Source organism: Stegostoma tigrinum, chromosome 29, assembly GCF_030684315.1.
Source record: "Stegostoma tigrinum isolate sSteTig4 chromosome 29, sSteTig4.hap1, whole genome shotgun sequence".
Classification (NCBI taxonomy): Eukaryota; Metazoa; Chordata; class Chondrichthyes; order Orectolobiformes; family Stegostomatidae; genus Stegostoma; species Stegostoma tigrinum.
In genome coordinates, this window is record NC_081382.1 from 8,506,702 (window position 1) to 8,529,087 (window position 22,386).

The following is a 22,386-nucleotide window of genomic DNA, read 5'->3' on the forward strand; positions in this document are numbered from 1 at the left end:
ATTTGAAAATTGTCATCCTTGTTCTCAAGCTCCACCGTGGCCTTACCCCTCGCTATCTCCGCCATTGCTCTGAGCTGTGCAACCCTCTGAGATATCTGTACTCGTGCTTTTTCAGCCTCTTAAACATGTTCACTTTTAACTGCAACTTTGCTGATGGCTTCGGCAATCAAGGTTCTGAGTTATGAAATTCCCTACCGTAATCTCTGCCTTTTTACCACTCTGTCCTCTCCGAAGGTGGACCTCTGTGACCAAACCTTTGCTTTGCTGCCTTAATAACATTTAATGTGACTTGGTTTCAAACTGTATTTCCTAACTTTGCTGCCAAAAGCTTTGGGATCTTCTTTTCCATAAAAGCATTTTATAAAATGATGTTGCTGCCGTAATTCCAAACCAACTGAGTTTCATTGGACTGGTCTTGTAGTGAACTTGCTTGAGATGTGTGATCTAGTCTGTCTGTATATTTTAGTTTATTGTTCATGGATGTGGGTGTTACTAGCTGAGGCCTCTTCTGGAGTAGTGTGCCTAGTTCTGGTCACCCTGTTACAGGAAGGATATGATTAAACTGGGGACTGTTCAGAAGAGATTTACCAGGATGTTGCCAGGTTTGAGTTCTAAGCAGAGGCTGGATAGGCTGGGATGTCTTTCGTTGCTATGTAAGAGTGAGCTTATAGAGGCTTTTAAAATCATGAGGGATGTAGGTAAGGTGAATAGCAGAGGTCTGTTCCTTAGGGTGGTGGATTTCACGTCCCGGAGGTCATATTTTTGAGGTGAGAAGAGAAAGATTAAAAAGGACATGAGGGGCAACTGAGGGTGCTGTGTATGTGGAATGGAGTTCCAGAGGAAATGGCGGATGCGGGTACAGTTACATTTTAAAAGGCACTTGGATAAGCTCATGAATTGGAAAGGTTTGAAGGGATATAGGACTAGCACAGGCAGGTGGGACTCATTTAATTTGAGATTATGGTCAGCATGAACTGGTTGGACCAAAGGATTTGTCTCCGTGCATGTGACTCTCTGACTGTAATTGCCCGAAGGGCAGTTCAAAGACAATCATGTTACAGTGGGTCTGGAGTCACAGGTAGACCAAGCCAGGCCACAGTAGAAGAATTCCTTAGCTAAAGGACATTAATGAACTGGGTTGTAAACAATGATTGACACTGGTTACAAAGTCAACACTCACCTGGTTTTTTAATTTCAGATTTTGTCTGAATTTCTTTGGCATGGGAGGATTTTAGCCCATGTCCTCGGATCATTATACCGAGTCTCTGGATCGGGAACCTACTATACCATCACCTCCCCTTGTGGCTGTCTGAACAAGTTTCATACGTGGATACATCAGATGTGCTCATTGTGTGTATATTACCTTCTCACTGAGAGTGAATACAAAAGCAGAGCATTTGTAATCACTGGTCCTTTTCTGACCCAGTCGAACCTCAGCAGAAAGGGAGAGAAGGGAAAACATGCCTTACCAGTTGGCATGAAGCAGAATGTTGAAGAATGATACATTATTCTCAAGTAATCATTGACCTTGCTGCTCAGTTATGCTGTGAAAATGCAGGCTTGCGTTGTGATTTACACTGCAGCCACACTAAGTTGTCAATCTTCAGATCAACAGTGGAATGGAAGAAACTGTTCAAATTGAAGACACATTCCTTTGTCAGTTCCTCAACCAGAAATTGAAAACATAGAAGGCGTGTATAGATCTTTCAAAGATATTGGTCAGGAAGTGATATTGGAAATATTTATGTGCAACAGAGGTCAAAATGACCTAACAATTGATGATTAATTTATTGTCTCGTTTAAAAGGTACACTCAACTTGTCAGGACATGCGAGCCTTTATCAAGAAACAAAAGTGTCCCTTATCCATACGATTAGCTTGTACCCTGAACAACAATTAGTTATTATTTAATGAACATTCTGATTATCTGTTTGTTTGCTTTCTTTTATTTTTATTAAGACATTTTATTGAATGAAAGGACTATTGTCCAAAACTGCAAGGACATTGATATAAAAACTGAAAGAGCTGCGGATGCTGTAAATCAGGAACAAAAGCAGAAGTTGCTGGAAAAGCTCAGCAGGTCTGGCAGCATCTGTGAAGGAAAAAAAATCAGAGTTTTGGGTCCGGTGACCCTTCCTCAGAACCCTGGACATTGACATGTTTTGGGAAGAGTTTAGATCCAGAGGCAACAGACTGGGATTGGGTCTAAAAATATGGCTAGCTTTAGGGAGAAGGTAGGAAGGTGAGAATGTAAGGTGCTTTACATTACTGAGAATGAAAGAATGACCCGGGTTAGGAAACCATGCAACAAACCTAGCTATGAAGTGGGAAGGTCACATGGAATGGAGAAACAAAGTGGGGGGAAAAGGGCTTCTTTTTCTTAAGCAGCCCATCTGGATCGGGGATGACTTGCACTCTGATTTAATCAGTTCTGAGATGGCTGTAGGTCTGATGCAAGATTTCCAGACTCTGTTATAACCAGGGCAGGTAGACCTTGAAGGACTAGTCTATGAGTTGTTTGGAGGCACCCCCTCCCATGTCTCAATTTCACCATCCTGACAGAGTCTGTCAATTTAATCTGTGCTCTCTGAAACAGTCATCCTCCATGTAGTTTGTTAACAACCAGGCATTTCTGGTGTAGACTGTATGTTTGACTCCTTCAGGGACACATACAGGGTATTATAAAAGCATTTCTGCTCTCCTCATTTTGCCCCCACGAAGCCTGGAGCAGCTCAGCGACTTTGAGAGTGTCATGGATATTTCTATAGATTCAGCGCAAGAGCCTGGAGGATAGGTTTACACTTGTTTCTTGAATTCTGCCAACTTTGTTGAACCGATTGAGAGAGATTGGTTTGGTTAGGACTGCATTCATTGGAGTGTAAAGGAATAAGAGGGGATCTCAGCTCCTGGCTGACAGTGTTTGACTTTAAACAGGGTAGTCTCCGCAATAGCAAGGACTTCCTTTATTAAGAAGTGCGCAATAGCCCGGGTGGGTTATCTTAGAGCCATGGTGCATACGTAATGGGATGTGCTGCAGAGAATAGCATGAGAAAACTCACTGGAGCTCCCGGAGAGAAGTCCTCGATACAGCACTCCAAAATTGATACTCAACCAATCGTTATTAGAATTCAAGATAACAAAGTGTGAAGCTGGATGAACACAGCAGGCCAAGCAGCATCTCAGGAGCACAAAAGCTGACATTTCGGGCCAAGACCCTTCATCAGAGAGGCTCTCTGCTGTGTTGCTGCCTGCTGTGTTCATCCAGCTTCACACTTTGTTGTCTTGGATTCTCCAGCATCTGCAGTTCTCATTATCTCTTTATTAGAATTCAGCCCATTATTATTGCTAATGAGGGCATAACCCTGTCTTATTTTTCACTGCAGGCTGCGGAACAAGTGCTGCTTTTGCTCTTGGACGCCTCTGTGACCTGGATGTAGGCCGCCAGCAGATCCTCGAAATGGAGGAGGCTCCCAATATGGTGAGTTCATGAAGGCCTCGCTTCGATCAGCAGGGACCTGCTGAGGTGTAGCAGTTTCAGAAAACACTGAGCGGATGAGGTGGAGGAGAAGCAGATTTGAAGGCCGAGATAGTTCAAGGCACAACAGGGATTCTGCTGCCATGAGAAACAGGGCTGCCCATTGTGGCAGGTGACTTTAGTGCATTGGTCAGTGCATTGAGTATAAGGGGCTGGGGTGTCATGTTGTGGCTCTACAGGACATTGGTTAGGCCATTTTTGGACTATTGTGAGCAATTCCTGTCTGCCTGCTGTAGGAAAGATGTTGTTAAATTTGAAAGGGTTCAGAAAAGAAAGATGTTGCTGGGATTGGAGGTTTTCAGCTATAGAGGAAGGCTGAATAGGCTTGGACTGTTTTCCCTGGAGTATTGAAGGCTGTCAGGGTCACCTTTATAGAGGGTTATAAAATGAAAAGGTGCATTGATAGGGTGCATATCCGAGGTCTTTTTCCCAGGGTACAGGAGTTCAAACTAGAGCACATAGGTTTAAGGTGAGTGGGGAAAGACTTGAAATGGATCTAAGGGGCAGCTTTTCCACGCAGAGGGTGGTGCCTGTATGGAATGAGCTGCCAGAGGAAGTGGTGGAGACTGGTACAATTACAACATTTAAAAGGCATCTGGATGGGTACATGAATAGGAAAGGCACAGAGGGATATGGCCCAAATGCCGATGAATGGGACTAAATTTGGGAGATCTGGTCAGCATGGACAAGATGGACCCAAGGGTCTGTTTCCATGCTGTACAACTCTGTTGTTCTATGGCACTTGAGGCTACATTCACTGGCATTAACCAATTAATTGCCAGCTGTCAGGTCTACCATCCCCTTAAGGATGGCAGATCCCTCCCTCTCCTTTACTCCCTGGAAGGGAAATGGTAGCTCAGTGGTGTCCCTGATAACACTGCCTTGGGCGCGCTTGGAGGAAAAGGCTGTTGCATTACCGGCGGGCTCTCAAAGCATCGGGAGCATGGTTGGGGCACTGGGATGATTCAGGCGTGCCATGGTGAGGGTCCTGGGGCTTAGTCACTGAAGACAAGTAGTGCCAATTTCATTGAGGGGGCTGTAGCCCTCGGAAGGTAACTTTGTGGCACCATAGGAATACTCAAACCAAAGGCTGTCTCCCCAGGTGGTGACACCCACTAGTACTGAGAAAGTGTCTGCAGTGATGGGAAGAGGCTCAATTCAGCCACTTAAGTGGCACAGCTGGCTTTCAGGTAGTGGCTTCTGCCACCATTCCTTATGCTGTAATGTGACATGTTGGTTAAAAGGCATGGAACACCATGCGGTGTTTTCTACCACCATTTGTTCATTCCTTCCTGCATGTGAGTGAACAAAGACTCGAGAAAATTCTGGCCATTGTGTCAGATTAATGACTTTGCATCATGACAGTTGAAAGTGGAAACTTGCCAAAAATCCTGAGACAGCACCTTCCACAACCACGAGCACTACCATCCAGAAGGAGAAGGGTAGCAGATACATGGGAACACCACCTGTACGCTGTCCTCCAAGCCATTCACTATCCTGCCTTGGAAATGTATCGCTGGGTCAAAATACTGGAACTCACTCCCTAATTGTGGGTCAACCTACAGCACATAGACTGCAGCAGTTCAAGAAGGCAGCTCACCACCACCATATCGAGGGCAACTAGGGATGGGCAATAAATACTGGCCCAGTCTGGGATGCCCGTGCCCCACAAGTAAATAAAATGAAAGACTTTTATGGAAGTGCAGAGGACGGAAAGTGAGGTGAAGGTGACTAAATAACAAAGGGGAAGGTCTGTGATTATATTAGAAAGCAGATGATGATGCACGGCGAAAAAGGATGGAAACAAAGCCAGTAAAGAACCGAAAGCTGTGACTGTAACAGACCCCCGTCCCCCCCCCAGTTTTTCTTAATTCACTCATTAGCTGAAAGTAATGCAATTCAGTTCTATAGCCATTCACCACTAATCCATCAACCCATCTCACCTTGTTCACTTTTCCCCGTAAACAACAATGACATTAACACTGCAATGCCCATTGAGCAGGGGAAGGCAGTGGACTAGGGGTACCACTGCTGCAGAGACTTGAGGAATGTTCTACGGACCTGGTTTTGAATCCCTCCATGGCAGATTGTGGAATATGAATTGAATAAACATCTGGATTTAAGAGTCAAACGATAGCTGTGAATCCATTGCCAATTGTTGGGAAAAACCCCATCTAGTTCACTCATGTCCTTTAGGGAAGGAAGCTGCCATCTTTGCCTGGTCTGGCCTACATGTGACTTCAGACCCACAGCAATGTGTTTGACTCTCAACTAACTGTAGGCAATTAGGATGGGCAATAAATCCTGGAGTAGCTAGCAATACCCTCATTCTGTGAATGAGTAATAAAAAAATGTCAAAATACATTAAGTAGTTGAATAAAGCACTGGGAATAGAATACTCCCCAATGTCTGGCACAAAGGAAGATGGTTATGGTTATTGGAGGTCAATCATCTCAGCTCTGCGGTACCTTTGCAGGAGTACCTCAGGGTAGTGTCTTTGGATCATCAACATTTACCTGCTTCATTGATGCGCTGCCCTACGCCTTCTCAAGGGCTACTAGGTAGGGGCAAAAATTCTGGCACTTCCACATCGCTTGAGCGAATAAAACAAACAAAAATACGAAGCCCTGTCAGATCTGACAATGGATGCCACATGTAAAAGAAAAACTGCAGCATTTCCTCGTGAATAGTAAAGAAAGATCCACACTTCCTGCCTCAAGGTCAAAGTTCATGGCCTCACTCAGCCAGGGCTGAACCTCAAAAAAGAGCTACAAAGGATCTGATCTGACCATCTTCAAAATGGTGCAGGCAACTTCTAACAATATAGACACAGACAGATTTTTGGAACTGATGTATGAAGAGACACTAGATCGGTTAGGACTCCTTTGTAAGGAGCATCCTGGAGGGCTTCCGGAAACAGTATGCAGATAGTCCAACCGGAAAAGAACCATACCGGACCCTGTATTGGGGAATGAACCTGGCCAGGTGGTCGATGTGTCAGTAGGGGAGCAGCTCAGGAACCATGATCGCAATTCAGTAAGCGTTAAGGTACTGATGAGTAAGGATAAGTGTAGTTGTCAGGTAAAAGTGCTAAATTGGAGGGGGGAAGTTAATTACAAAAATATTAGGCAGAAACTGAAGAATATAGATTGGAGGTAGAAGTTTGAGGGAAAATCAACATCTGGTATGTGGTGGCTTTCAAGTGTAAGCTGCTGGGAACTCAGGACTGGCACGTTCCTTTAAGGATGAAGGATAAGTATGGCAAGTTTAGGGAACCTTGGATAATGAGAGATATTGTAAGCCTCGTGGAAAGACAAAGGAAGCATTTATCAAGGCTAGGAAACTGGGAACATATAAAGCAGGGGTGGAATGCAAGGAAAATCGAAAGAAACTTAAGCGAGGAGTCAGGACAGCTAAAAGGGATCATGAAAAGTCGTTGGACAACAGTATTAAGGAAAATCCCAAAGCTTTTTATACATATATAAAGAACTAGAGCGTAACCAGGGAGGGAGTTGACCCACTCAAGGACAGGGAGTGGAATTTACGTGCGGAGCCAGAGGAAATGGGTGAGGTATTAAATAAGTACTTTGCATCAGTATTCACCATAGAGAAGGACTTGGTGAATGAGGAGTCCGGGGAAGGATGTTTAGATAGTTTGGGTCATGTTGAGATCAAAAGGCAAGAGATACTGGGGGTCTTAAAAGACATTAAGGTAGACAAGTCCCCAGGGCTTGATGGGATATACCCCAGAATACTGAGAGAGGCAAGGGATGAAATTGCTGGGGTCTTGAGGGAAATCTTTGCATCTTCACTGGCTACAGGGGAGGTCCCAGAGGATTGGAGAATAGCCAGTTTTGTTCCTTTGTTTAGGAAGAGTGGCAAAGATAATCCAGCTAATTACAGGCTGGTAGACTTTAGTAATGATAATGGTAGTGAAATCATTGAGGAGGATTCTTTGAGACAGGATTTACTCCCACTTGGAAATAAGTCGGCGTATTAATGAGAGGCAACATGGTTTTGTGAAGGAGAGGTTGTTTCTCACTAACTTTTTTGAGGATGTGACAAAGGTATTGAGGGTAGGGCAGTGGATGTTGTCTACATGGACTTAAGTAAGGCCTTGACAAGGTCCCTCATAGCAGGCTGGTACAGAAGGTAAAGTCACACGGGGTCAGAGGTGAGCTTGCAAGATGGACAAAAAAAACTGGCTCGGTCATAGAAGACAGAGGGTGGCAGTGGAAGGATGTGTTTCTGAATGGAGGGCTGTGACTAGTGTCATTCCTCAGGGATCAGTGTTGGGACCTTTGCTATTTGTAATATATATAAATGATTTGGAGGAAAATGTAACAGGTCTGAATAGTAAGTTTGCCGATGATACAAAGGTTGGTGGAATTGCAGACAGTGATGAGGACTGTGAAAGGATACAGCAGGATATAGATCAGTTGGTGACTTGGGCTCAGAGATGGCTCAGAGTTTAATCTGGAAAAATGTGAGCTAATGCATTTTGGAAAGTCTAATCCAGATGGAAAATATACAGTAAATGGCAAAATCCTTAACAGTACCGACAGGCAGAGGGATCTGGGTGTACAGGTACGCAGGTCACTGGAAGTAGCAATGCAGGTGGAGAAGGTGCTTGCCTATTGGCTGGGGCATTGGGTTTAAAAATTGGCAGGTAATGTTGCAGCTTTATAGAACCTTAGTTCGGCTGCATTTGGAATATTGTGTTCAATTCTAGTCGCCACATTACCAAAAGGATGTGGTGGCTTTGGAGAGGGTACAGAAAAGATTTACCAGGATGTTGCCTGGGATGGAGGGCATTAACTAACAAGAGAGGTTGGAAAAACTTGTGTTGTTCTCACTGGAACAATGGAGGTTGAGGGGCGACTTGATAGAGGTCTACAAGTTTCTGAAGGGCATGGATAGACTGGACAGTCAGAAGCTTTTTTGGAAGAGTCAGTTATTAGGGGGCATAGCTTTAAGATGTGAGGAGCAAGGTTTAAAGGTGACGTACGAGGCAAGTTTATTACACAGAGGGTGGAGGCTGCCTGGAACTCTCTTCCGGGGAAGGTAGTAGAAGCAGATACGATAGTGACGTTTAAAGGGTGTCTTGACAAATACATGAATAAGATGGGAACAGAGGTATATGGTCCCTGGAAGAGTATGGGGTTTTAGTTGTGATGGGCAGGAAGTCGGTGCAGGCTTGGAGGGCCGAAGGGCCTGTGCTGTAATTTTCTTTGTTCTTTGAATTCACTGGACTTTAGAAGGATGAGAGGGCATCTCATAGAAACCTATGAAATTCTAACTGGACTAGAAGGGGAACATGCAACAAACATGCAAGGGCCCCATATCTCAGGAAGGATGTACTGGGCCTGGAGCGGGTTCAGAGGAGGTTCACGAGAATGGTCCCAGGAATGGAACATATCAGGAGCAGTTGAGGACTCTGGATCTATACTCATTGGTGTTTAGAAGGATGAAGGGGGATCGAATTGAAACTTACAGAATACTGAATCGAATGGACAGAATGGATGTTGGGAAGATGCTTCCATTGGTAGAAGAGACTAGGACCTGAGGGCACAGCCTTAGAGCAAAGGGAAGACCTTCTTTTAGAATGGAGATAAGGAGAAACTTCTTCAGCCAGAGAGTGGTGAATCTATGGAATTCACTGCCACAGAAGGCTGTGGAAGCCAGGTCATTGAGTACATTTAAGAATGAGATAGAAAGGTTCTTGATGATCAAGGGTTACGGGGAGAAAGCAGGACAATGGGGTTGAGGAACTTATCAGCCACTATTGAATGGCAGAGCAGACCTGATGGGCAAAATGGCCTAATTTTTGCTGCTATGTCTTTCGTCTAAAGATATTCCTGATGACGAGAGAATCCCAAACCATGGATTCCATTTTAACTGCACAGTGTAGGCCATTTAGGATAGTGGCGAGGAAAAATGCCTTCAGCCAGACAGTGGTGAAATCTCTGCTTTCTGCCACAGAAAGCAATTGCAGCCAAAACATTGAGATGGAGAAAAATATATTTCTTAGGGTTTAGGGAATCTGAGGTTGTGGGGAGAAAGTGGGAACATGACAATGAATTATCTCACCTCAGCCATTATCATATTGAATTCTGGAGCAGGTTTCAAAGCTGAATGTCCTACTCTTAGAGATAGTAGGAACTGCAGATGCTGGAGAATCTGAGATAACAAGGGGTAGAGCTGGATGAGCACAGCAGGCCAAGCAGCATCAGAGGAGCAGGATGACTGACATTTCAGGCCTACACCCTTCTGAAGAAGGGTGTAGGCCCAAAACGTCAGCTTTCCTGCTCTGCTGATGTTGCTTGGCCTGCTGCGTTCATCCAGCTTTGTCCTACTCTTAGTCGTGTTTTCTGTGTTTCTCTGTCTGCGATCACAGCCAGCCATTTCCCTTGATGGGGACAGTGTCTAGAGGACTTTACCTTCCATTCACTTTCAATTTAGAAGAGTAGAGCTAGTTTTACTCTGCATCTAACCCCGTGTTGTCACTGTCCTGGGAGTGTCGATATTGGGGTAACTTTTTACTTTCAGTTTAAAAGAGTCAACGCAACTTTACCTTAAGTAGGAAGGAGTAGTGAGCGCTTTTCCCTGTATTGAACCCCATGCTCTCCATGTCCCAGGAGCACTTGATGGGGACGGTGTGGAGTAAACTTTACCTTCAGTTTACTTCCAGTTTAAAAGAGAACTTTACTTTCAGATGAGAAGAGACGAGTGGGGTCAGGCAGTCAGGAAGGTGAGGGGTAGGTAAGTGTATTGTAGTAGCGATGTCCCTCTGTGGACTGTAGGAAGCTGCTGAATTACATTACTTTTGCCCTGTAGAGGTGAGAGGAGACCCTCATATGCCCTTAATTGAACGGTAGGGCTTTTGGTTAACCTCTGCGTGGTTTGATCACTCTCACTTTTGCATACCGCTGGCAAGATATCAAGGCAGCAGCGAGGCATGGTCAGTCTGTGCACTCCCGACTCAACTCCTCCATCCCACCGTTAATTCTGAGAAATCCCAGCGAGAGATTCTGTTTTATTTTATTGTACCTTTAGATAAGTATTCACTTGGAAGACCATTGTCCTACAGAATTGCATAAGTGTATTGGGGTCCTCTTGTGGTGCATTGGTGATGTCCCTACCCTGAGACTGGGAAGCCCAGGTTCAAGTCCTATCTGCTCTAGAGGTGTGTAAAGATATCTGTAGTGCAGAAGCAGAACATTCAGTCTGTCATTAGCTTTCTCTTTTTGTCTGCTGGCCCACTGAGAGCTGTCCAGCACATTTTTCCTCCTTTGCTTTTAGAGCTTCAAGATTCAGAATATTGAATGTTTGGTCTGAGTGGAGAATCTTTGGCTGTGAGGCCTCAGTTAGCTCTGACTGAGAAATGTAACATGAATCTTGACCTTGACCTTGGGGGGAGGCTTGCACAACTGGGGGCCTCTGACAAGTCTGATGCTCAGTCCTCCCTCATCTCGTTTCCCATGTCGTGTGTGACATCTCTGATCTGAATCCCTGACCTCTCCTGCTGCAGATCACGAAACTAGAGAAGATGATGGCAGACGGAGATACTGGAGGAAGCAAAAATGCCTGCTTTGCACTGAGTTGCCTGGCAACGGACAAAGATGGCCACGCTCATATCCTGAAGAACCCTACCTTCCCAGAAATACTCAACACCCTGTGTACATTATTGGCATCCAAAGAGCAGGAGTCAGCTTGGTTTGCTGCCATGTGCGTAACCTGAATAAAATGTACAACTTGTAGGCTCATAGTTCACCAGTTGATAGTCATGTAATAAAAATAATTTTTGCGAAGAGAAATTATTGGCAATTCTGTGTTGCTTCAAAATAAGGTGCTTCAGCTTTGCAGACCTGACTTCCATGTCTTATTGGTGGATTGACCTGTACCAATATACTCTCACATCACTGCGATCAGTAAATGCAACATAGTCTGTTGAAAAATTGCCTGAGTAGACAATATATTTTGAAATATTTTTCTATTCTATTCAAATTTATTTTGGTGTGTATTTTTCAATGCAACTATATTTAGAATTCCAAATTAAGTCAATGAGACTTACTGCAGGAACTCTTGTTAATATTATCAATAGCTATCCCTCACAAGCCAAACATCCATCTGGTTTGGTCCAGAACACTGGCCTGTGGGAGTTGATGTCAATATTGCAATTCTTCAGTGTGTCCTTGATGCATTTCTTCTGGATGAACTTAGAGAAGATGCCCTGCTTCTTGGAGTATGTTATTTGACTTAGGAACTATAATCAAACCAACAATGCTCTTGCAACAGTCTGGAATGAAGCGGAAGTCCTGAATGACTTCATGCATTTTCACAATCCTCAAGAAAAGGTGGCAGGTCCCATTGTTGGAGTTATAGCAGCATCTCCCTGCTCCCTGTTTTAGGAAAGGTTGTTACAAAATCCTTTCTGAAGAAACTCCTTACCACACTCAGAGTTACTCACCTAAACCCAAATGAAAACAAAAATGCTGCAAATCACAGTGGGTTAGACACATGCATGGAGAGAGAGAAAGCTAACGTTTTGAGTCCAGATGACTCTTCATCACAAATCCCCTTCACATGATGTGGGTTTAAATTGTCAAGATACACAGCCGGCATATTATTTATAGCTTAGGCTAATCACTCAGTGAAGAAGACGCCCTTTGGTCCATTGACTCTGTACTGTCAAAACTGTGTTAAATCTGCTGTAGTCCCACTTTCCAGCATATGGACTCGAATGACTTTGACCTCATTATGAACACTCCTGATGTTAATCCTATTTCTCTGCAAAATGTGGGCAGGTGTAGTACTGTGACATTTAACTATACTGGGATGTGTTAGCCAAAAAAAAAACATGTTTTGGAATCATTGTCTTTTCTCTCTGTAACTCTTGATGGGGCCACTCAATTACTTTGACGGAAACAGTAAGGCTATTCCAGCATTAGATCACCATGGTGGAGAGAAAGGGGTGTTGTATTCACTCCATTCCCCAGCCATGCCTTCAGTTCGAAAGAGCCATTATCATTGTTTATTTGCCAGGCGTGCTGATTTTCACCAGCATTACAGAAGACGAAGGCCACTCGTTTGAGCCAACTGATATGGCTAACAGTCTCCAGCTTGTAAAAGAAGAAAGGAAATCTTTCTGAAGGCACCAGTGACAGTGACTCAGTATTTGACTGTTTTATGAGGAATGCTGTTTTAATATTGTTTTGTACTTTGCAGGACACTGAAAGTGCTAGGCAGCCATCCAAAGGGAGTTGTGAAACTGAGAGAGCACCCCAAAATATCAGCACTTTTAAAGGTAAGGAGTGGTCTGGTGCATAATGTCACAGAGGTGAAATATAACCGAGACGATCAGAAGCAATTCACCAATTTATTTTGAATGCTATCATCAAGTACCAGCAGCCACTGATATAGGAATTCTGATGTACAGCCTCAGTGGGTTAGCAGTGAGCTGCACAGTGAACTGCCAACATTTATTGCCCATCTCTGACTGCCCAGCGGAGAATTGGAGTCAACTGCATTGGTGTAAGTTTGGAGTAAAATATAGGCCAGACCTGCGAAGGATGGCAGATTTCCTCCCCGGATGGACATTAAGATGGATTTTTACCAACAAACGTTGGCTGTTTGATTAGCTTTTTAATTCCAGATTTGACTTTTTAAAAATTCAAAGTTCACTGTCTGACGCGGTTGGAGTCAAATGCATTTTCCCCAGAGCATTGGACTGGAATTCTGGATCACTAGTCAAACCACATTACCACTACACCATTTATCTTCCTGAATGTTAGTACTGTACAAATGCAGTTGTTAGTTTTGTGATTAATGTGCTCTGCCAAATTCCCTTATTGCCAGTATTCACAGTGTCGCTCTCAGAAACTGGATTCTTGAATTCCAAGAAAATGGAATCTTACATTTCTTGTATCATACAGTGCAGTTTCTCTCTGCGAATTCCTATGCTGTAATCTGTCAATCGATAGTTAGCTGAAACGAACTTCAATGGTCTTAAAAGATGCAGAGAATTTCCACTTGGTTTTACCTTATCATGTTTGAAATTACATGGTTTCAAAAATATTTTCCAGCTTTCAACATGGCAAATTTTTCATTGTTCTCTGTTGATGAAATGTAAAGTGTAAATGCTGTTTGAATAACGACATTGAACGTAGTGATTAACTCAAATTTGGTCCAATGAGAACTGACAGAACTAACAGCTCATTTGATACATTTTCTTGTGGGCCGCGGTTGTTTGTGCTGAAACACTAGGGGGAGCACTTCCTGTTTAAGTTGAAGTGTGGGCCGGGTTTTCATGGGGTACGGCAAACTCTACAGGCCTTTGAACAGTGTCTGGTGCCCAATTTCATTGTTCCTAATCAAACACCCACTGCCCCCAACCCTATCGGTTTTCCACAGCATGGGATAAGGCTGTGGATAGTGAACCCATCCAATCTAATCTATTCCATTGCAGAAGAAAGCACCTCATGTCATAAAATGAACAAAGAAATACTTAAAAGTCTGCTTTTTAAAATACTGCTTCTCTTGCAACACACTATAAAATTATCAGTCGAACAAAGCCATTACAGCATTAAGAGCAGAAACTTTATCTCATTTCAAAGCTCTTAAACTTGCTAAAACAAGCATACAATTATTGAAAGAAGCAGAAGATAATAGCCTATTATAACCTCAAAAAGATGTCAAAGCAAACAGTTCATTTTCAGTTATGAAAACAGACCCCTGCCAACCTGATCTAGTATTGAATTTTGGACCACAGCCAAGTATTCATAATTATGGGGAAATCGACGATCAAGTCCACACTGACCCTCCAAAGAGCATCCCTCCCCCTTACCCTGTTCATGTAACCCTGTTTCTCCCATGGCTAACCCCACATAGCCTACACATCCCTATGGGGCAGTTCAGCATGGCTAATCCACTTAACCTGCATATCTTTGGACTGCGGGAGGAAACCCACACAGAGAGAATTGACAAACTCTACATAGTCATTCGAGGGTGGAATCAAACCTGGGTGTGTGCTGTTGTGAGGCAACAGTACTAACCCACTGAGCCACCATGCTGCACATTTTATGTACCTCAGGATGACGTTGAGTGAAAACATTGGCACTGAACCATCTGGTGGCCTGGATGTGAAATTACTTGCCTTCTAATTCCATAGCTGAAATGTCCATTACTTTATTCTGTAGGTGGATTGGCCATGCTAAATTGCCTGTAGTGTCCAGGGATGTGTAAATTAGGTGGATTAGCCATAGGAAATTTAGGGTTACAGGGCAAGTTTAGGGGAATGTGTCTGAGTGGAATGCTGTTCGGAGGGCTAGTGTGGACTTGTTGGGCTGAATGGCCTGTTTCCACACTGTAGAGATTCTATGATTCTGTAAGAGATGTTCACCCTGAGGAGCAGGTGTGTGTTGGCAAGTGGGATGGGGAGGGATTAGTTGTTCAAACCCTCTTTGCACTCCTGCTCCTGCTGGCTTTAGAGAATGGCTACAGAGAGGTTCCTTCTTTCATCCAGGTAGATGGTCCCCTCCATCGGCAAAGTATCCCGATGGTGGTGCATGATCACAGAGCCAATCTGACGCAGCTTCACTCAGTGTAGCCAGTGCTCTCCTGCTGTGATCCTCTGGCAGAATTCTGCACTTAATCCTTGGGCTCAATCTGTGGCACCATGGCATTACTCGAATAGACGCAGAGTCCTGGAGGTTATGATGCATCTGTGAAGGCTGACTTGCATTCTGTTCTAAATGGACAGACTGTGGCCTGCTCTCCCACTGCTGGCAAGGACCTGCTGGAGGAAGTGGACTTCACCCTGAAGAAGCTGCAGCCACTTTCCAAGCCTTCTCCTCCCCGTGTTGACGTGATCAAGATCAATTCAATTCAAATTACTTGGAGTCGCCTTATACTGGACAGTGGGCTGGAGGTGACATACAGGTAAACACATACTTCTCAATCTGACAAGCAATGACAACAGTCACCTTTTCCGAGACAAGATCAGAAATGGTATAGAATGGAGCCCGGTATGGTGGGAAGAGCAATGCTCAGTGTGAATTTTGTATTTGTGCATCAAAATTCCTCCTGCTAATGTCATGCTCCTGTCTGCTGAGGTTCTGATTTACCAGTAACGAACTTAACTTGTATTCTGATAAACCAATAAATGCTTTGTCCTGGGTGTAGCTGAATTGGAAACATTGAGATATTTGGGGAGACTGAGATTAGGACCCTCTCTTGCATTTCAATTCAAGCGCTTTTCCAAATTTATCATGTGAGCTATGCACAACCTGAGAATTCATTGACAGCACTGGTCTGTGTTCAGTAGAAAAATGTATTAATTTTGGCAGGACTTAACAAAGAAACTTACCAAATTGCTCTTCCTATCATTCTTTTTAAAGAGCTTGATATCAGTGATCAGTCCAGTTGGGTATGATTCAGTTTCTATTTGTCAGACACCTTTAGGACGGACAAGGAAAAGATCTGTATTTAGAAATAACACAGTGTCGAGCTGGAGGAACACAGCAGACCAGGCAGCATCAGAAGAGCAGGAAGCTTGATGTTTTGGATCGGGACTCTTCATGAGAAAATTACTATTATCAGAGTATTATTAAAGAGAACCTTTCTGAAGAAGGGTCCCAACCTGAAATGTTAACTTTGCTGTTCCTCTGATGCTGCTTGGCCCGCTGTGTTCCTCCAGCTCCACACTGTGTTATCTCTGACTCCAGCATCGGCAGTTCTTACTATCTCAGCATTTAGAAAACATCTTTTACAATTTTTCCTTCTTGTGAGACACGAATGTCACTACCTCGCCAGCATTTCTTTCCCATCCCTAGCTGCCCTTTGAGAAGGTGGCGATGAACCGCTTTCTTGAACCACTGCTGTACATGTGCTGTAGGTAGATCCACAGTGCCATGAGGAAAGGAATTTCAGGATTTTGACCCAGCGATACTGAAGGAACAGTGATATATTTCCAAGTCAGGATGGTGAGTGGCTTGGAGGGGAACTTGTAGATGGTGGTGTTCCTATACTTCTGCTGCGCTTGTCCTTCTTGATGGAAGTGGTCATGGGTTTGGAAGGCGCTGGTGAATTTTTGCAGTGCATCTTCTAGATAGTACACACTGCTACTACTGAGCGTCAGTGGTAGAGAGAGTGGATGCTTGTGGATGTGGTGCCAATCAAACGGGCTGCTTTGTCCTGGATGGTGTCAAGCTTCTTGAATGTTGTTGGGGCTGCACTCATCCAGGCAAGTGGGGTGTATTCCATCACACTCCTGACTTGTGCCTTATGAAAGGATAAGCTTTGGGGAATCAGAAAGTGAGTTACTCATCATAGTACTCCTAGCTTCTGACCTGCTATTGTAACCACTGTGTTTATGTGGTGATTCCACTTGAGGTTTTGGTCAAAGGTAACCCCAAGAATGTTGATACCGTGGGATTCAGTGATGGTAACACCATTGATGGGGTGGTGAGTAGATTGTCTCTTAATGGAAATGGTCATTGCCTGGCATCTGTGTGGTGTGAATGTTACTTACCACTTGTCAACCCAAGCCTTGGTACGGCCCAGATCTTGTTGCATTTGAATACGGACTGCTTCAGTGTCTGAGGACCCACGAATGGTGCTGAACATTGTGCAATCATTGGCGAACAACCCCACTTCTGACCTTATGGCGGAGGGAAGGTCATTGATGAAGCAGCTAAAAATGGTTGGGCCTAGGATAATTCTACCTGAGGAACTCCTGCAGAGATATCCTAGACCTGAGATAACTGACATCCAATGACAACAAATATATTATAATGTGCCAGGTATCACTCTAACCACTAGAGCATTTGCCCCCTGATACCCATTGATACCCATTTTGCTAGGGGCCCTTGATGCCACACTCGGTCGAATGTATCCTTGATGTCAAGGGCTGTCACTCTCACCTCATGTCTGGTATTCAGCTCTTTTGTCCATGTTTGAACCAAGGCTGTAATGAGGTCAGGAGCTGAGTGGTCCTGGTGGAACCCGAACTGGGCATCACTGAGCAGGTTATTGCTGAGCAGGTGCTGCTTGATAGCACTGGTGACACCTTCCATCACTTTACTGATGGTGGAGAATAGGCAAATGGGGCGATAATTGGCCGGGTTGGATTTGTGCTCCTTTCAGTGTACAGGACATACCTGGGCAATTCTCCATATTGCCAAGCAGATGCCGGTGTTGTAACTGTACTGGAACAGATCAGCCAGGGTAGTGGCAACTTATGGAACATAAGTCTTCCATTGTCAGGGCCCAGAATCTCTGCAGTACTGAAGCTGTTTCTTGATATGACTGATTTATTTATTTATTGTCACTTGCTTTTACATTGGGTCATGCAATAAAGTACGTAGAAAAGCTTCAATAGTTTCTACAATCCAGTGCCATTTTAAGTAGTTTAGGAATAAAAAGGATAAAAGACGTAACTGAAATAGAGTCTTGAGACCTGCACCACCACCCCTCCTCCACTGGAGGTGCAGTGCTGGAGTTGTCACACTTTAAGCGCCATGTCTTCACTGCTGGCTGCACCTTGCTGATGCCTGCCCTAGCTGAAGCCATGCTTACCCTGTAAGCGGGAGTCCCTAGCTCTGCTGTTACCTCAGTCACATCAGGAGTCTTGACCCTAGGCCTACTTCAGCCTTAAAGTCCATTCAGTTTGGAATCAGGCCATTCGGCCCATCAAGCCCACACCGACCCTCCAAAGAGCATCCCATCCGGGCCCACCCTAGACACAATGGGCAATTTAGCATAGCCAGTCCATCTAACATGCACATTTTCAGACGCTGGGAAGGACACCAGAGCACCGGGAGGGGACTCACGTAGACTGGGACTGGGTAGGACTGGGGTGAGCAAGGAAAGAACATGCAAACTCCACAGTCAACACGAGGCTGGGATCAAAGTCGGATCCCTGGCGCCATGACGCAACAGTGCTAACCACTGAGCCAGCATCCTGCCCAGGATGTCCCCAGCTCTGCTGCCAGACTAGATCACCATCACAATCTCGCCAAGAGGCCCACTCCAGCAGCGCCCCCCACACCTCCAGTCACCGTGAGGAGCACCCCCCCATCTGATGTAGCCTGTGACCACCAGGAGGAGCTGGCACCCCGTGCATGGCCCCCTCTAGCCTCCATGCCAACTAACCCACTGCGAAAGGCTCCAAAGCAAAGAAGAACAAAAGAAAACAAAAATGAAAGACAAGGAGGAGAAGTAAAAAAAGGGGGAAAAGAAACAAAGAAAACACACAGGAACAGCTAAGCCCTTGGCAAGAGCCTGCATACAGCCCGTGCTACTCTGCCACCATCTTGAATCTCATGAAATCTTATGGAGATGGTATCCTGTAAAGTGAATCGAATTGGCTGAAAACTGACACCTGTAATGCCGGGGACCACTGGGGGAGGCCAAGGTGGGTCATTCACTTGGCACTTAGGGCTGAAGATTGTTGCGATAGCTTCAGCCTTATCTTTTGCACTGATGTGCTGGGCTCTTCCATCATTGAGGGTGGGGGTATTTGTGGAGCCTCCTCCTCCAGTGAGTTGTTTAATTTTTGAGCGCCATTCATGATTGGATGTGGCAGGACTGCAGAGCTTAGATCTGATCTGTTAGTTTGTGGGATTATTTCGCCCTGTCATTTGTAACTTTTGACTTGTCTCAGCTCTTCTGCTGTTGAAAACCCAATTTTGACCTTTGGCGCATGTGGATTTAACGATGACAACACACTCCTGTGCTGGCTCCTCACATTCTGCCCTCTATGGACTTGCGATCATCTGTACCTCTGGCTCTGTCTTAACCTGCACCAAATCCCATTCATCCATCAGTTTTATGCTCGCTGTCCAACACTGGCTCCTGCTCAACCAGTGCATTGATTAAAAAACTTGTACTAATGATTTCAAATCCCTCGATGGCCTTACCTATTGCTCCAATCAGCTCCATCCTCTGAGTCCTGCGTGATATTTGTGCCCCTCTTATTCTAGTGTCTGGGGGTCTGTTAAGCTCAGTTGGCTGAACAGGTGGCTTGCAAAGCAGCGTGATACTGACAGCAGAGGTTCACTTCCTGCACCAGCTGAGGTTACCATGAAGGACTTTTCTCCTCACCTGACAGATGGTAGCCCTCTTGTTAATTCACCATCAGTTGTCTCTCTCTAATAAAAGAGCATTTTGGTAAGACTATGGTGACTTGGTTTGACTTGATTCCAGCCTCTTCAGCATCCTCAATTTTAATTCTTTCATCATCTATTGCTGTGCCGTCAGTGCCTAGCCCCTGATGTCTGGAATACGGTCCCTACATCTCCCAACCTTACTTTCATTTTTTCAGACACTCATTAAAACCTACATCTTTGATAAAGTTTTTTGATAAATGACCTGATTACTCCTTGGGGACCCTACAGCCCTCCAGACTCAATATCAAGTTCAGTAATTTTAGGGCTTGAACTCTTCCCATGTTCTAGCCCCCTACCTCTGCATGAAAACCAGCATTTTCCTCGTTACCATCAGTTCTGAGGAAGGGTCACTGGACCCGAAATGTTAGCTCTGATTTCTCTTCACAAATGCTGCCAGACCTGCTGAGCTTTTCTGGCAATTTCTGTTTTGTTTCTGATTACTCCTTTTGTGGTTCTTTGATTTATGTTGGTTCTGTGAAACACCTTGGGATGTTTCACTGTGTCTAAGATACTGTTATTGCATATATCAGAGGAGGTATGAAGCTGTGTAGATCTATACAGGAAATGAATTGTCATTGAAGATATTATCTTGTCTTATGATCAGCCTCTGTCTTATGCCTCACAAAATCAGATACTATTTAATAACTTCAATGTGAAGTAATGATGAGTGTTCATAGCTCTCTTTGTTTCGAGGATATTTGTTAAGTGATCAGAGCATGCATGGGGATCACAGGTCCACTTAGCCTGGATATCACTCTGTTACAGTACGAACGTAGATTGAGCTGAGATAACAGGGTAGAGCTGGAGAAACACAGCAGGGCAGGCAGCATCAGAGGTCAGGGCAAATCTCTCCACCCCCCGCCCGACCTCATCCCATGACCAACCCTTCCTCTCATCTCATTCCTGCCTCATTGACTTTCTGTGACCTGTGTGTGATAATGTTCCAACTGCTGTTGTGTTGTCCCTTCCAGTGGGAAATTCTTGGCAATAAAAGACCATTTTGCTGGCTGTGTTAAGAGGGAGTGGACAAACAAGCGGGCCACTGACAATCACAAAATTATTGACTGTAGACATGAGGCCAAGCCAGTAGCTCACCGCTTGAACTAAAATCAGTTATCACTGGTGAATCTTTCCTAGTTCATAGAGACATTGGGGAATGTATGAAACCATCCAGAGATACTCAGCACCATTGTCTACATGTCTGGATACTGTTGTTAAGGAGATGTAAGGTGTGGGGGTGCATGTATTCTAATATTGTCTTAGAAGTTTGTTATGAAGCTAAAGTTGCTGTAAATTTGTTTGTCCTTTTGTTCTGTTTGGTTCTGTTTTCAGCTTGTTCGATGGTGATAAGCTACTGTACAAAGGTCCTGACTGCAGCTATGTTCTAGCAGAGGTCAAACTGTGCAAAGTGTATGCTTTCAGGCTCCATGTTTCCACCGAGGGAGATGACGGTCTCTACAGTGACACTACCACAGTGACTGTTGAAGAGTCAGTGCCAAGCTGCCCACGTGATTTTCGGGTGATAGGCTGTACTCCCACACAATTGAAGCTGGCATGGATCGCACCAGCTGAGCCCAATGGCATCATAAAGTGTTACATGGTGTACAAAAGCAACACGATGATCGAAATGACATCAGAGCGTAGCTGCATTGTCAGTGGCCTTACACCTTCAAAATCCTACGTGTTCCATGTGTGTGCCAGCACGAGCAAAGGGAAAGGGGCCAAGTCCTGCCTTGTAGCGAGCACCGCTGATCCCGGTGACCACGCTCCCAGCAAGCTGACTCTCAATGTCCTGGGGAGGAACGAGATGTTCATCACCTGGGACATGCCCGAGGTGTCCCTCGGACGCCTCTTCAACTTTGAACTGTGCATGAACGGGAGGGTGGTGTACCTGGGTCCAGACCGCTCCTTCACCGCGAGGCGCCTGACTGCAAACACTGAATATACCTGCACTGTCAGTGCTATCACCAGCGAGGGGAAATGTGAGAGCAAACCAGTAATGAAGAAGACAGCCAAGGATGAGTATGAAAATACAACCAGGTATGCTACCATCCACTGCACCAATCCATGTTGAAACTGGCTAGCTCAATAGGCAAATGGATTATGTCAGTCTTCGCAGTGAATCCTGCAGTAGTTTTGTCTAAGAGGAGGTATGAGAATGCCTTGCTTGTATGTTAACCCCATCAGCAGTTTTACATACATTTTCACATTTCTAACATGGACTCTTTTCCTTACTACATTGGCTCCCTCATCCGCACATTTCTTCTTCCAGACTTTTCCCTTGCTTTCCTGGTCAGACTTCCAGCCTTGCCTTCAGCTTTTCTGATGAATGGCCTCAGCCCGAAATGTCAGCTTTTGTGCTCCTAAGATGCTGCTTGGCCTGCTGTATTCATCCAGCTCCACACTTTATTATCTTGCCTTCAGTAAACACATCTAGAATTCTGCTGACCATATCTTAACTCATGCCAAGTTCCACTCTCGATTTCCAATCCATTGTCTCTCTGCTCCCTAATCTCTATTTCCTGTTAGTCAGGCAGTGCTTCTATTTTAAACTTCACACTTTTGGTTTCAAAATTTTCCATGGATCTACCATTCCTGAATCTCTATGACTTCCTTCCAACCTTCAACCCGCTGGGAGCACTGCTGAATTGCACGTCCCCGATATTTATCCCATCGGTAACAG

The 22,386-nt window shown here is 44.7% G+C and overlaps 1 protein-coding gene across 1 annotated transcript in view; it reads left to right on the forward strand.

The window, feature by feature from the left end:
• The window catches only part of LOC125465555 (uncharacterized), a 79,533-nt gene that overhangs the window by 53,028 nt on the left and 4,119 nt on the right, over positions 1 to 22,386 (forward strand). The window contains exons 4-8 of the mRNA XM_048559201.2: positions 3,383 to 3,477; positions 11,066 to 11,262; positions 12,763 to 12,841; positions 15,296 to 15,474; positions 21,036 to 21,743. Coding sequence (XP_048415158.2) covers positions 3,383 to 3,477; positions 11,066 to 11,262; positions 12,763 to 12,841; positions 15,296 to 15,474; positions 21,036 to 21,743 — 1,258 coding nt within the window. The remainder of the gene's footprint in view (positions 1 to 3,382; positions 3,478 to 11,065; positions 11,263 to 12,762; positions 12,842 to 15,295; positions 15,475 to 21,035; positions 21,744 to 22,386) is intronic.